This window comes from Hyla sarda, chromosome 1 (genome assembly GCF_029499605.1).
Source record: "Hyla sarda isolate aHylSar1 chromosome 1, aHylSar1.hap1, whole genome shotgun sequence".
NCBI lineage: Eukaryota > Metazoa > Chordata > Amphibia > Anura > Hylidae > Hyla > Hyla sarda.
Window position 1 is genome coordinate 558,129,796 of NC_079189.1, and position 16,627 is coordinate 558,146,422.

Genomic DNA, 16,627 nt, shown 5'->3' on the forward strand with positions numbered 1-16,627 from the left:
AAAATAAAAACAACTAACAGAGAGGTTTTTAAAATACACGTGTTCCCTACAGTCAGTGGAAGCAGCCAAGCCATTGGTCAGGGAAATAGCGGATATATATATATATATATATATATATATATATATACACACACACACATATATATATACACACATATACATACACACTATGGGGGAGATTTATCAAAACCTATCCAGAGAAAAAGAATCAGAAATCAGCTCGCATCTTTCAACAAGGCCTCTGCAAAATGAAAGAAGCGATCTGATTGGTTGCTATGGACTTTTCCTTTGCACAGGTTTTGATAAACCCCCCTATGTTCTTCCAGACGTGCAGCGGAGAAGTGGACACACATCTAAGTCTTGGTTATCATTTGTTATAGTTTTTTTTTTCTTAAAGGGGTACTTTATTTTCAAATCAACTGGTGCCAGAAAGTTAAACAGATTTGTAACTTACTTCTATTTAAAAATCTTAATCCTTCCAGTACTTATCAGCTGCTGTATACTACAGATGAAGTTGTGTAGTTCTTTTCCGTCTGACCACAGTGCTCTCACCTGACACCTCTGTCCATGTATGGAACAGTCCAGAGCAGGATAGATTTGCCATGGGGATTTGTTCCTGCCCTGGACAGTTCCTGACATGGACAGAGGTGTTAGCAGAGAGCACTGGGTTCCGACTACACAACTTCCTCTGGAGAATACAGCAGCTGATAAGTACTGGAAGGAATAAGATTATTGAATAGAAGTAATTTACAAATCTATAAAACTCCACAATGAAAAAGAACGAACGCAGAGCGCTCACCATTCTGTAGCAGGCAGGTCACGCAGATACGGTGATCCAGAGATCGGACACTGGTCCAAGCAGGGAGGCGGCAGATGGAAACTGGGGGGAGCTCAGGCGTCGGGCCACGGACCGTTACACGCCCCTAGGCGCTTCGTCAGGCCGCTGAGAGGCCTGAAGAAGCTCTCAGCGGCCTGATGAAGCGCCTAGGGGCGTGTAACGGTCCGTGGCCCGACGCCTGAGCTCCCCCCGGTTTCCATCTGCCGCCTCCCTGCTCGGACCGGTGTCCGCTCTCTGGATCCCCGTATCTGTGTCACCTGCCTGCTACAGAATGGTGAGTTCTTTTACATTGTGGAGTTTTATATGTTACTATCTTGTTTCTAGAATGTAGCGCTCACCTTGCTACCGTTATCACCACCTGAGTTTAACATCCATAGTTTGATTGCACAGTAGTCATATTATATGGTGGTGCTGGCTATACTTTCTCTCTTGGGGACAATAGTGTAATTTACAAATCTGTTTAACTTTCTGGCACCAGATGATATAAAAAAAAAAACCTTTACCGGCTGCCTTACTTACTGTATACAGAACACGTGGCAAATATTAGTAATGAATTACAGCAAAAATATTCTCCACCCCAAGTAAAACCACCTGAGTTTCTAGAAATGTGCAGCAGGATTGTGAACTAACAGTCATATCAGGTGCTTTGCGACTGCACCTAGAATGGAGCATTGATGGCGGTAAATGGATTATTGGAGCAGTCACTGCACTGGGTTCCTATTACGGTCACTGAGGTAACGTGTTATTGGAAAAGGCCTACGTCATCGGTTCTACTTCGCAGGAATATATTTGTATGGATCTGTATCAATGCTATATTCACAGGTGCAGGGTAGGGTCACAAGTGAGGTATTTTGCTGCTGCAAATTTTCCAACCCATTGAAATCAATGGGCAGCAAAATAGGCAGCTGATTTTGCTATCCATTGACTTCAATGGGTAGAAAAATACGCAGGAAAATATGCAGTAGCAAAATACACTACATGTGACTTTACCCTTATATCTGTCAGATCTCATCTACAATACAATCACTGATCACCTACATTGACCTAAATGTCTGTCCTTTAAAACTCTTCCCTTACATATCAAAAAATCTGCTTATCCCACTATATACATGCCGAATGTATGTCTGATCTCACCATATAAACTCATGGCGATTGTATGTACTGATCTCAATTCCTGCATGAGACAATCCATTGATAGCAGTTTAAAGGGGTACTCCGCTGGAAAAAAAAAATTTTTTAAATCAACTGGTGCCACAAAGTTAAACAGATTTGTAAATGACTTCTATATAAAAATCATATTCCTTCCAGTACTTATCTGCTACTGTATACTACAGAGGAAGTTCTTTTCTTTTTGAATTTCCTTTCTGCCTGACCACAGTGCTCTCTGCTGACACCTCTGTCCATGTCAGGAACTGTCCAGAGCAGGAACAAATCCCCATAGTAAACCTCTCCTGCTCTGGACAGTTCCTGACATGGGCAAAGGTGTCAGCAGAGAGCACTGTGGTCAGACAGAAAAGAACTACAAAAATTCCTGTGGAGCATACAGCAGCTAATAAGTACTGCAAGGATTAAGATTTTTTTTATACAAGTAATTTAAAAATCTGTTTAACTTTCTGTCATCTGTCGATTTAAAAAAAATTATTGTTTTCCACCGCAGTACTCCTTTAACCACTTCTCATACACGACTATAAGTTATACAATGATGATTTGCAATGTGTGATATGTAGGCCTGAAATTGCTGCCGCTTGGGTCCTTCCTTTCCAACACCACAACCAACCAGTACTGTACTGTCCATTGTCCTACTTAATGGTTCTACGATGTGTGGATCCGATGCAGATTTTTTGGTTCAGATATAATGTAGTCCTAAGTACCATCGGAAAAATAGGTCATTTGGTGGTCTAGGTTTTCATGTACGGGTCGATTTTCTAGCTCCTGCACCTTCACACGCCTGTCTTGCTTATTTTTCCTTGCACTGTTGTGCACTTGTTTTATGTGTTCAATTCCTTCGTATGGTGTTTCCCAACCAGGGTGCCTCCAGTGGTTGCAAAATTACAACTTTCAGCATGCCCGGACCGCATGCTGGGAGTTGTAGTTTTGCAACCACTGGAGGCACCCTAGTGGGGCAACCCTGTCCCGCCAAAATTGGGATTATTGTCAAGCATATTTAGGTTGTGTCTGGTATTGCCAAGGAAGTCGTACTGGCAAAACGCATGGGGTCTCAGTGAGACATAGGTCTTTTACATCTTCACTAAGGCTGCCGCCATCTATGCCCTTGTCGAATTACTATTATATGTGTAGCTTAGACAGTCACTGCTACTTTGTTCCTGCATAACCTTTTTATTATTCTTTCTGTAACTGTTTAAGTGCTGACTTTTTTTTGCAGTTCTATTTAAGAATTTTTTTTTGCATCTGCACCTGTGATCTGAGGGGGATTAGGTATCCCCCCCCCCCCCCAGTTTTTTGTAACGGTGCTCATTGATACATTTTAAGTGGTTAAAATGTTCTGTTCTATGTATTTATCCAATAAGGGTAAGGTCACACATAGCCCATACACAGCGTATTTCACACTGCGGGAAACACGCTGCACTTTGTGCTATGAGCAGACACACAGGACTTCCCTGCCGCAGCCCTGTGTGTGCAGTAAGGTTACCTTACTGCACACCCAGGGCTGTGGCAGGGAAGCCCTGAGTGTCTTCTCACTGCAAAAATGTGCAGCGTATTTCCCGCTGCCCAGTGGAATTCTCCAAATAGCTGCATATGCCCGGGCGTGTGACCCTACCCAAACTTGTATTTTTATAATATACATTAACTGTGACTGGGTGTGGATTCCTGTAAAGCTTTTTCTTTTTTTTATTCTATGTATATAGTTCTTTGCACTAGAATAGCACCCTGACTCTATATATTTTGATACATGGTTGAGCCCCCATTTCTATATTGGACTATGGTAGCGCAGCTTAGACCCATTGACTTGATAGACTAGAGTTTTACATATCTGGAAAGAAAAGAAGACCCTTCTGTTAACCATATGAGAGTTGTGGACACCATTGAATAACTTTAGGCACAATCTAACAAATGAAAACCTACCTATATTGGAGGTTGGGACCCTGAGAAGAGTAAATATAGTTACATTTACATTATACTTATCTCTTAATTACCTATTAATGCTCAATACTGGAATATTTTAGATGGCTTCATGAGAAGTATTGAACCAGTGTTACCAGCAGTTATATATAAGAGGCTAAAATAAATGCTGAATAATAATAGTGTATTCTCCAAAATCCAACTGTATGATTTAGGATAGTCTCTTCATAGAAATCTAGATTTTGATCTTCGCTCTACACCAGTAATGATATAGTAAGTACATCATGTAGATATCTCTTAACACCCGACCACATTCAACATCATCTTGTGCCACTTTAAATTTTATTAAAAGGGACCATTGCATTTTCACAAAAAAAAACTGAGAAATTGTTGCATTTTTAGAGAGCATAATAGGGCTCTGATCTTCACATTATCAAAGTACAGCATATTATTGTTGTTAAGAAAGGTCGTATGCTACAATTAGAAATATATAAAACATTGATCGCTCTAATGTACAGAAGTGAAGGTTTCTCTTTCTTGGCTCATGCAAAAACTGGTATGCAGGACTAAAAAATACCCAATCCAATTTCCGTTTCTTTCAGCCATATATGACCGGCCAGAGTGTAAAGCTACCAAGTTCTAGTTTTAAAAATAAAAAGACAGGTGGTTTTCCAAACGGTTAACACTGGCCGGTAGAGGTTCTGTTAAAACAGACGTAAGCCCCCGAGGAGCAACTACTACTGGTAGGACTCCCGCACTTTAGACTGCAGAGCGTCACAGGTCTTCTTGGCATCACCCAACAACATGGAGGTATTGGGCTTGTAAAAGATGGGATTGTCAACAGCAGCATAACCAACTCCCAGAGACCTCTTCATTACAATGACCTGGACAAAGAGAAAGAATGAAAGATTATGTCAAACCCTTCTACTAGTTAACAACCAGGGCTGGCCCCTATTCAGGACCATCCTCTATTAGTTAAGGTAGAGAATGTCTTTAGCATGAATGTGCCCTTTACATGTGTGTGACAGGAGATGGCTCTGGCTCAAAAGCTATACCCATGCCATCAGCGGTGGTGTAATGTAAAACCAACATCCTGCTGCAATGGCCTTGAACCATGTGTATTTTGAGCCCAGGCATTTGGCTCCTTAGATGCAGGGATGCTTTTTACTGTGACATCTAAGTGGTTAGACAAAGTGGGCTCCACATTAGCAGAGTGTCAGTGGATTGTCCTGGCAGCTAAATACCTAACAAAGAGTTCTAAGGGTTCTGTGTATTTAACTATTCGGCAGCGGCATGACAGATTGCTCGTCAGTAAAACACTGACAGGCTATATAGATTCTCTATTGCATTCAGTTTTTTATTGGAAAAAAAAAAGAACTGAAATAATAAACAACATTTGGTAATGATACATAAATGTTAAATGTTATTTCTATTTCAAGGTAAATGCCATAAAGAAAAAAAAAAAATGAAAAAGAAAAAAATGTGTATATATGCTTTTGCCGTTTACATAACTTCTATGTACATTTTTAAGCTTAAATTCTTAACATATACTGGACAACAATAATATTTAGGGGTACATGGGATAGTTTCTTTGCTATGTGTCCTTTAGGCCAAGACTGGGTTCACACTACGCTTTGTATTCACATTTCAGTTTTAATTGGCTGTATATACAAAAGCATAGTCAACTATAATTGTTTGTATACTTAAGGGAAAACACTTGAGCCATAACTACTGATAAGAGAGTAATTTTTATTAATATACTTTAAAATCACAACTGTGACTAATGAATATGTATTGCATAGAAACCAAAATCAATGAATGTAAAGAGATGAACAAATCCGAAAAAAAAAAAGGTGGTGGAACAGGTGCAAATTATAGAACAATGCTAGTGCATAATATATAAATGAGAACTGCAGCAGCAATAGTGGGTGTCTAGCAATAATGTCACTGTGACAGAAAAGAGACGGGTGTGTAACCTCTACTACTATAGTATCCAGCTACCCACCATGGATCACTGGGATAGACACCGCAGGTGCATAAAAGTATATGGCACTAACAATGCTGCCTCTCACTTACCCATAATGGAGTCCTGCCACCACCATCCCCTGGACTCCATTATGGGTAAGTGAGAGGCAGCATTGTTAGTGCAATATACCATATATACTCGAGTATAAGCCGAGTTTTTCAGCATGATTTTTCGTGCTGAAAACCCCCTCCCCCCTCGGCTTATACTCGAGTGAACACTCCGCCCTCAGTGGTCTTCAACCTGCGGACCTCCAGATGTTTCAAAACTACAACTCCCAGCATGCCCGGACAGCCATCGGCTGTCCGGGCATGCTGGGAGTTGTAGTTTTGAAACATCTGAAGGTCCGCAGGTTGAAGACCACTGTTCAGACATTGACAGGTGGTGATGATGAAGGGGGGGATGATGACAGGCGGTGATGATGAAGGGGGGGTGGGATGATGACAGGCAGTGATGATGAAGGGGGGTTGTGGGATGATGACAGGGGGTGATGATGAAGGGGGGTGTGTGGGATGATGACAGGGGGATGATGACAGGTGGTGATGATGAAGGGGGGTGTGTGGGATGATGACAGGGGGATGATGACAGGTGGTGATGATGAAGGGGGAGTGTGGGATGATGACAGGTGGTGATGATGAAGGGGGTGTGTGGTATGATGACAGGCGGTGTTGATGAAGGGGGGGTGGGATGATGACATGCGGTGATGATGAAGGGGGGGTTGTGGGATGATGACAGGTGGTGATGAGTAAGGGGGAGTGTGGGATGAGGACAGGGGGTGATGATGAAGGGGGTGTGTGGGATGATGACAGGGGTATGATGACAGGTGGTGATGATGAAGGGGGGGTGGGATGATGACAGGCGGTGATGATGAAGGGGGGTTGAGGAATGATGACAGGTGGTGATGATGAAGGGGGGTTGAGGAATGATGACAGGTGGTGATGATGAAGGGGGAGTGTGGGATGATGAAAGGGGGATGATGACAGGGGGATGATGATGAAGGGGGGGGGTGTGGGGGATGATGACAGTGGGATGATGACAGGCGGTGATGAAGGGGGGATGATGAAGGGGGGGGATGATGACAGGGTAATGATGGGTTTTTGGGGTGAAATTAGGGGCCTCGGCTTATATTCGGGTCGGCTTATCCTCGAGTATATACGGTACTTTTATGCACCTGCGGTGTCTATCCCAGTGATCCATGGTGGATAGCTGGATACTATAGTAGTAGCGGTTACACACCCGTCTCTTTTCTGTCACAGTGACATTAATTTATATATTATACACTAGCATTGTCATATAATTTGCACCTGTTCCACCACCTTTTTTTTCGGATTTGTTCATCTCTTTACATTCATTGATTTTGGTTTCTATGCAATACATATTTATTAGTCACAGTTGTGATTTTAAAGTATATTAATAAAAATTACTCTTTTATCAGTAGTTATGGCTCAAGTGTTTTCCCTTAAGTATACAATGTCTATTTATAGAGCTACACTGTAGTATTAGTATATAGACCCGCAGCACCATTAACATATGGTTAAGATGTTAGTTATCCCCATGAAATTAAGATTACAGTGCAGCTATTTTTTGTTGCTAATGAACTATACTATTGTATACAGAAAATGTATGTATTGCAGTGCATTGTATTATTTTATCATGTAAGTCAATGAGAAACAGATTTTGCTGTATGGTCTAAGATCATGTCTCAAGATGAAATGAATACTTCTGTGGGTGCCTCCAGTCCTTACCTGCTTAGACTTCCACACTTCCAGGACAGGCATGCCAGCAATGATAGAGTTTGGGTCTTCTTGAGCTGCAGAGTTAACTGTGTCATTGGCGCCGATCACAAGGACCAGATCGGTTTCTGAAAAAAGGAAGATAACAGATTGACATCAGCAGCCTTGATAATGTAGTATTCTAGAGTAAGCAGATATATAGTTCCAGCCTTCATGGGGTAAATTCACTCTTGCTATGGGTTTACTGTATCCAATGATATATTGGCAAAACAGTATGCCAGTATATACTGCCTGTGCCCATTTATTTTAATAAACTGAATACTGTCTACTAGTGACTATGTTTGGCTCATTTCTGAGTACATACTGTAAATTTGCTGGACCCTAAAGCACTAGCTGTCCACTAAGATAAATAGACAAGGTTTGGGTACACAGTCGTATACGCTAGCATAACCTTCTGCCAGTATGCTGACAACAAACGTGCATATAGCCTTACCAGGGAAGTCTTCATTGATCTCATCCATCTCCAGTACAATATCATAGGGCACACCAGCCTCAGCCAGCAGTACATTCAGCTGACCAGGCATACGTCCTGCCACTGGGTGGATACCGAACCTGCAAAAAAAATAAATTAAATTAAAATAAAAACACCAAGATCAGTATCATTAGGACAGAGAAAGGGGTAACCTGCTTGTAGATATATCGACAAGTAATATTTTCTTCACAGAGTTGCTAGTACAGCGCTTGCGTATCGCCGGTGCTCCCATAGAAAATACACTGGCCCTGATTTACTATTGCAAGCCCGACCTGTTTTGTCGGGTTGAGCGCCAGAATTTGGCACATTGCGCCAGAATTTCTGTCTCGACAGAATTTGTGCCAACAAAAATAAAAACCCAAGCAACTCTCCATTTTACGGAGGAAACCCAGAAAAGGGGCATGGCCACAGGAAAAGGAGGCGAGGTCGCCGAGAAGGGGGCGTGACCCTGACATTTTCAAAAAATCCCAACATATTTACTAAGGTTTTTACAGAAAATTTGGTGGATTTGATCTCTGGAAAACCCCACAGCTCTGAGCAGGTGTGTATAAAAAAAAAATTAAAAAAAAATTAAAAAAGCAAAACGTAGGGAAACCTTAGTAAATTCCGTGGAAAAACTCACAAAGAAAACTACACAACACTCTTAGTAAAATAAGGGCTATTGAGTGTGTGCTCCATGCGGCAAGGATATTTGGGGTCCAATTCTGGAGATTTCTGGGATAAATATTCCCTACCCAGTGGATAAATTATAAATACTGGAGTACCCCTTTAAAAGGGATACTCTGCCCCTGAACATCTGACCCCCCCGCAGCCCTTGGCTGTCCGGGCATGCTGGGAGCTGTAGTTTTGCAACAGCTGGAGATACGCTGTTTGGAAAACACTAAACTAGGGGGACATCACCTCTTCAATATGACATCTGATGATGCATGGCACACTTTTTCCTTGTGTATGACCCAGACAGGAAAATAAACCTCTGTATATGTTAATTTTACATCAGGGACAGATTTAAATACAATAGGGGACCTATATTTGACCTCGTCTTGGTATCGCCGTACTGTTTGTAGCAGCGGTGCAAGGAACTGCAGCTTTGTCCCGTTTGTCCTTGCACCACTGCTGATAATACAAGGTGGGCCATTTATATGGATACACCTTAATAATATGGGAATGGTTGGTGATATTAACTTCCTGTTTGTGGCACATTAGTATATGTGAGAGGGGGAAACTTTTCAAGATGTGTGGTGACCATGGCGGCCATTTTGAATCCAACTTTTGTTTTTTCAATAGGAAGAGGGTCATGGGACACATCAAACGTATTGTGAATTTCACAAGAAAAACAATGATTTGCTTGGTTTTAACGTAACTTTATTCTTTCATGAGTTATTTACAAGTTTCTGACCACTTATAAAATGTGTTCAATGTGCTTCCCATTGTGTTGGATTGTCAATACAACCCTCTTCTCCCACTCTTCACACACTGATAGCAACACCGCAGGAGAAATGCTAGCACAGGCTTCCAGTATCCGTATACATTGCTATATACTACTATATACATCGCAGGAGAAATGCTAGCACAGGCTTCCAGTATCCGTAGTTTCAGGTGCTGCACATCTCGTATCTTCATAGCATAGACAATTGCCTTCAGATGACCCCAAAGATAAAAGTCTAAGGGGGTCAGATTGGGAGACCTTGGGAGCCATTCAACTGGCCCACGATGACCAATCCACTTTCCAGGAAACTGTTCATCTAGGAATGCTCGGACCTGACACCCATAATGTGGTGGTCACCATCTTGCTGGAAAAATTCAGGGAACGTGCCAGCTTCAGTGCATAAAGAGGGAAACACATCATCATGTAGCAATTTCACATATCCAGTGGCCTTGAGGTTTCCATTGATGAAGAATGGCCCCGCTATCTTTATACCCCATATACCACACCATACCATCAATTTTTGTGTTCCAACAGTCTTGGCGGGATCTATCCAATGTGGGTTAGTGTTAGACCAATAGCAGTGGTTTTGTTTGTTAACTTCACTATTCACATAAAAGTTTGCCTCATCACTGAACAAAATCTTCTGCGTAAACTGAGGGTCCTGTTCCAATTTTTGTTTTACCCATTCTGCAGCACCTGAAAATACGGATACAGGAAGCCTGTGCTAGAATTTCTCCTGTGGTGTTGCTATCAGTGTGTGAAGAGTGGGAGAAGAGGGTTGCATTGACAATCCAACACAATGGGCAGCACATTCAACACATTTTATAAGTGGTCAGAAACTTGTTAATAACTCATGAAAGAATAAAGTTACGTTAAAACCAAGCACATCATTGTTTTTCTTGTGAAATTCCCAATACGTTTGATGTGTCACACAACCCTCTTCCTATTGAAAAAAACAAAAGTTGGATTCAAAATGGCAGACTTAAAAATGGCCACCACCCATCTTGAAAAGTTTCCCCCCCTCACATATACTAATGTGCCACAAAAAGGAAGTTAATATCACCAACCATTCCCATTTTTTAAGGTTTATCCATATAAATAGCCCACCCTGTAGAACAAGGATGCAAGAACAAATAGATTTAAACATTGAAGAGGGTGCAGCACTCCCATGGGCATTGTGGCCCCTTCAAACAGTGGATTGGCAGTGGTCCCAGGAGTTCCAATCTGAGGGTAAATTCACACGGTAGTAAAATGTGTGGAATGTCTGCCTGGAAAACACGAGCGAGCATTCTGCACATTTGAATGTTCCGATGGGCGCTAGGACTGGTCGGAAATGCACCATCTAAAATTCTAATCCTAGAATCCAATTGGACTCTCGGAATACTTCGGTGGAATTCTGCCATGTGAACATGCCCTAATACAGGAGGATAAGCCATAAATTTTTACAGGCTGGAAAGTCCATTTATGTATGCAGCTATATTACGGCTCTGTTTTGTATGTAGTTGCTCTAGAACTCCCATAGAAGTGGACAGAGCTTCTATTTCTCAGATTTCATACAAATCCTGTATAGCAGCGCATGGCTCAGCTGCAGAGCTGCAACCACAAACCATAAAGTGAGAGCTAAAAGTACCACAAAAAAAAAAGACACTAAACAGAAATCCGGATTGGAATATATTAAGCCTTGACAAGGTCAGAAATATGGATGTAAAGACAGCTTGAGGAAGGATTAGCTCATATATACAAGACAAGGTGAAAAGTAGTTATAGGATATACAAAATTAACCAGATCATACTACTTTCATTTATAGCATCATCTGCGTTACTCATCAGGCACGGGACGGCCCAATATCCCATATACAACACTGCCGACTGTTTAGAAAATGACACGGGTTACAATCAGCTCCTTAAAATAATATGTATAAAACACTTGAAAATCTACATATACATTATCCTCCGGCGACAGAAACCGATCGCTTGCGCCACACACTTCCCCCCAAACTGATATTATTACAGCGTGTAAATATTATTTCTCTTCTGCTTCATTACACGTGAGAACATGAACATATATCATCTTAAAGAGCTTTTACTGAAGAATAGAGGCCCTCTTTTTTTTTTCTAATTCCAGACAAAAGCACCACCGCCCCTATTTAGAACTCTATGTCTGGTATGGCCGCTCAGCTTCGAGCAGCTCAGGCGACTACTCTAGCCTTCAAAATCCAGTTAAAGCCAAAGGTAATCCTGCGCTACATTTCGCATCCACTGGAGTCCAGATTGCTAAGATCTGTAGCGCTGCATATATTCCTAGTGTTGGAGAGCTACTTTAGTTACCCCTTTATCTTCCTGTAACATGGAGAGAGCAAGCTTTAATTCGGAAGCTCCAAAGACCCCTGAAAACAATCCCAAGCAGTGGGGGAGAGAGAAAACCTCTTCGAGCGCATGCCCCATTTCTGTATATACTGTATGCAGACTTGCTTCACAAGATTATGTTTCCCCTCATTTTATATTCTATTTGGATCCCCCTTCACTCACATCAATGACAGATGCCTAATCGTATTACTAAATATCAAATTAGCATTTTTTCCATTATCTCAGAGCAATACCCTCAGTGACTCTGGAGAAATGATGGAGCGTACAGATGTCATGTATAGTGTACACATCATTTTGTTAACCCTACCACCCTGCAACTGATGCAAAGAATGGAAGGGGGAATAAATCGAAATTAGAGAAACATGTAAACAATGTTTATGAATCGCAAGAGAATTCGAGCAAGTAATTGTTCCAATGTGGTTCCGATTAGCAACACAATGCCAGATTGCAGCACCACAAGCCCTCACACTCCTAGTCGCTCCGCATGAGGTCTCCACTAAATTAGTCCAGACTGCACTTCTCACTGAGGCGGCTATATGGAGACATGGCAGGCGCACTGAACCCAAATATATCAGAACAGCACCAGGTCCTACACACACAATAGTGTAAAAGTAAGTGACCCCCATCATCACATAGGGCATTTCCTGCTTAGGTTTATGAACATATAAGTAAAGGGAAGGAGCCCATACACATAGCAACCATTGGTCGCAATTCCATTGTTTCATTCTTCTAGCCCCACATAAACTACAAACCACATTCCACACATAAACATAACACAACAAAAAGAAAATAGCCAGCACAAATACCTAATACACGGGTGCACGCTGCTGTGGCAAGTATAAAGTATACAAAAAGAAAATAGCCAGCACAAATACCTAATACACGGGTGCACGCTGCTGTGGCAAGTATAAAGTATACAAAAAGAAAATTGCAGCAGCACTCTTGGTCAATAAATGTAGTCTCTTAGGGTCCTTTTTGATCAAAACATGTCCCCCATCCACCACACGGAGGTGATCTCACTTCGGAAAGGACACTAACGCTCACTCTGCTCACCTCTGCTGGGCATATGGCCTCTGACTAGGTGACATGTTGGATCTACTATCAATTTCAAAAACCCCAGCAGAGGTGAACGCGTTAGGGTCCCAACCGAATTGACACCACCTTCACATGGTGGATGAAGGACACGGTTTGATCAAAAAGGGCGCTGAGAGCCTCTTTCTTTTGACCAAGAGTGCTGCGGCAACCTTCTTTTTGTATACTTTGTATTTGTCACAGCAGCGTGCACCCGTGTATTAGGTAACCCTTAAGATAGTTAGTATAGCCATACTACTGCTTTTCTACATAAAAAGAATAGAACGAGAAGAGAGCATTTCTCCAATATGTTTTACACTTGGCTTAATACTCATTATAACATATATGGTGTCTATTATACTCCAATATGAATAACATAAATCCAAATCCAATCTCTACCGGAAGCCCTCAGGGCTAACAACTTGTCATCATATTGTTTCTATTCCACCCGTCTAAGTCTATACTCTTTTGGAGAGGATGTTCTTACAGCAATTAAGCCTGCCATAAGTTCCCATTACTTTTTGGCAGTACATTTGCAGTGTATTTTGCCAACCTGTAGTATACTGCGGTGCACTCCCAATGGGCCCTATTGAGTTTAATGGACGAACAGTCAACTTGGCCATTAAACTTAATGGCCCAGATTTATCAAATTGTGAGAGAGAAAACGTGGAGTGATTTTCTCACAGCATCCAATCACAGCTCAGCTAACGAGCTCTGGCAAAGTGAAAGCGGAGCTGTGATTGATTGGTTGCTGTGGAAAAATCACTAAATTTTTACCCTCAACCAGTTCGATAAATCTGGGCCAATAGGGAGATTCATCAAACCCTGTGTAAAGGGAGAGCGGTGCAGTTTCCCATAGCAACCAGATCGCTTCTTTCATTTTTAAAGAGGGATGTGAAGAATGAAAGAAGCGATCTGACTGGTTAAATGGGCAACTGCGCCGCTATTCCTCTACACAGGGTTTGATAAATCTCCCCCATAGAGTATCCTGCCGTATGGGTTAGTATACGTCAGCAACCTGTCAAACAAAGGACTAGAGATGAGCGAAATTACAGTAATTTGATTCGTCACGAACTTCTCGGCTCGGCAGTTGATGACTTTATCCTGCATAAATTAGTTCAGCTTTCAGGTGCTCCGGTGGGCTGGAAAAGGTGGATACAGTCCTGGGAGAGAGTCTCCAGACCACCAGAGCACCTGAAAGCTGAACTAATTTATGCAGGATAAAGTCAGCAACCGCCGAGCCGAGAAGTTCGTGACGAATCGAATTACTGTAAGTTCGCTCATCTCTAGTCCTTTGTTTGACAGGTTGCTGACGTATACTAACCCATACCGCAGGATACTATATGGGGGAGATTTATCAAACCCTGTGTAGAGGAATAGCGGCGCAGTTGCCCATTGTAACCAGTCATATCGCTTCTTTCATTCTTCACATTCCTCTTTAAAAATGAAAGAAGCAATCTGGTTGCTATGGGCAACTGCACCACTCTCCCTTTACACAGGGTTTGATGAATCTCCCTATTGGGAGTTGTAGTTTTGCAACAGCTGGAGGCACCCTGGTTGGGGAAACAGTAGTGTAGGCCATAACTGCAGAGCTTATCCCTATAGACAGGCTCAACTATATAAATAGATATTACTGGCAATGTGTGAGGTTGGTACAGCTTGGCGTCTGGCATTCTGTTTCCTGAATCTGGATCTCATTAGGACTTTGTACTTTTTCTTAATGAATTCTGAAAAAAAGAGACTCTTGTGAATGACATAAATCATTTGGCATATGTTGTGATCACGGCTAATGCTCAGAGGCTCGTCTGCTTTTTTTTGTTGGGCTCTATCAGACATTTCTGTGTTTGGCGAAATGTCATCTTTCAAAACTTCTAGACATACAAAGAGATGGGATATATTTTGAGAATACAGAGGAAATATATATTAGGCTCAGAATTTGTATTAGGGTCCCATCCGAAATGAGGCCACCTCCGCGTGGTGGATGGGGGGACACACGTTTTGATCAAAAAGTGCGCTAAGAGCCTCCATTTTTTGACCAATATATATATATATACACACACACACACACACACACACACACACACGTTATTTATCAGGAAGGAAGTGTATTGGGAATAGCAGGAGGACTGCAGAGAAAGGCAAAATAAAGTATTTTCTGCTAACCTTCCACTGACGATAAAAACACAAGTACCAGCAAGAAGTACCAGCAAGAAGTACCAGCAAGAAGTACCAGCTCTACAACACCCAAAAGCATACTAATCTTAAAGTGGTTCTCCACTGGAAACATTTTTTTAAATCAACTGATGACAAAGTTAAACAGATTTGTAAATTACTTCTATTAAAAAATCTTAATCCTTCTAGTACTTATAAGCTTCTGTATGCTCCACAGGAAGTTCTTTTCTTTTTGAATTTCCTTTCTGCCTGACCACAGTGCTCTGTACTAGAAGGATTAAAGGGGTATTCCAGGAAAAAAACTTTTTATATGTATCAACTGGCTCCAGAAAGTTAAACAGATTTGTAAATTACTTCTATTAAAAAATCTTAATCCTTTCAGTATTTATGAGCTTCTGAAGCTAAGGTTGTTCTTTTCTGTCTAAATCCTCTCTGATGACACCTGTTTTGGGAAACGCCCAGTTTAGAAGAGGTTTGCTATGGGGATTTGCGTTTCCCGAGACAGGTGTCATCAGAGAGGATTTAGACAGAAAAGAACAACCTTAATCCTTTCAGTACTTATGAGCTTCTGAAGTTAAGATTTTTTAATAGAAGTAATTTACAAATATGTTTAACTTTCTGGAGCCAGTTGATATATAAAAAAAAAAGTTTTTCCCTGGAATACCCCTTTAAGATTTTTTAATAGAAGTAGTTTACAAATCTATTGGCACCAGTTTAAAAAAAAATTAAAAAATAAAACCTTTCCCAGCGGAGTACCCCTTTAAGTAGAATGGTTCTGCTGAAATCGATCTGTGTCTGATCTGTGGGTAGCATGGCACAGAGCAGGAGGGACTAAGTAGACCGATATACTAATTGTTTTACCTAGATGGTATAACTTGTCAGTTACTTATATAATCCTCTGCTCATTCCAGGTTTAGGAGTCCAGTGGGCGGTCCTATCCAATGACTGACAGCTAGTTCTAAGTACATGTTTAGAGAAAGGCTATCAGTAAGTAGGACCACTGGAGGCTAAAGCCCAATGTAGGCAGATTTAAATGAAGTTATGCAGAATCTTCTCCTACTATTTTGTATATCAATCTGCTCAGCTGGACACCATAGTGGTGTGATCGTGAGAGGGGTTGAACTGAACAACACTGATCATTGTAGGAGAATGACATTTTAAGGGATGGCATTTATTAAAGGAGTTATACAGTATCAAAAAATATATCCCCTTTCAAAAGGAGAGGGGGGATAAGTGTCAGATTTCAGGGGTCCAACCTCTTGGTTCAGGAAGGCCACAGCTTCATGCCGTTGATCACACATTGCATTTATGCAGATAGTCAGGGGGCCAGACGGGGGATGGCAGGCTGGTCCCCGCTGTCAGACCTGCAGCAATCATGCGGATAA

The 16,627-nt window shown here is 41.6% G+C and overlaps 1 protein-coding gene and 1 long non-coding RNA gene across 2 annotated transcripts in view; one reads left to right on the plus strand and one right to left on the minus strand.

Moving 5' to 3' along the window:
• Positions 1-16,627, plus strand: part of LOC130293434 (uncharacterized) — a 79,457-nt gene that overhangs the window by 55,045 nt on the left and 7,785 nt on the right. The window lies entirely within an intron of this gene.
• Positions 4,243-16,627, minus strand: part of NNT (nicotinamide nucleotide transhydrogenase) — a 140,340-nt gene continuing 127,955 nt past the window's right edge. The window contains exons 20-22 of the mRNA XM_056542096.1: positions 8,169-8,287; positions 7,688-7,803; positions 4,243-4,803 (exon numbers count right to left, since the gene is read on the minus strand). Coding sequence (XP_056398071.1) covers positions 4,657-4,803; positions 7,688-7,803; positions 8,169-8,287 — 382 coding nt within the window. The 3' untranslated portion in view covers positions 4,243-4,656. The remainder of the gene's footprint in view (positions 4,804-7,687; positions 7,804-8,168; positions 8,288-16,627) is intronic.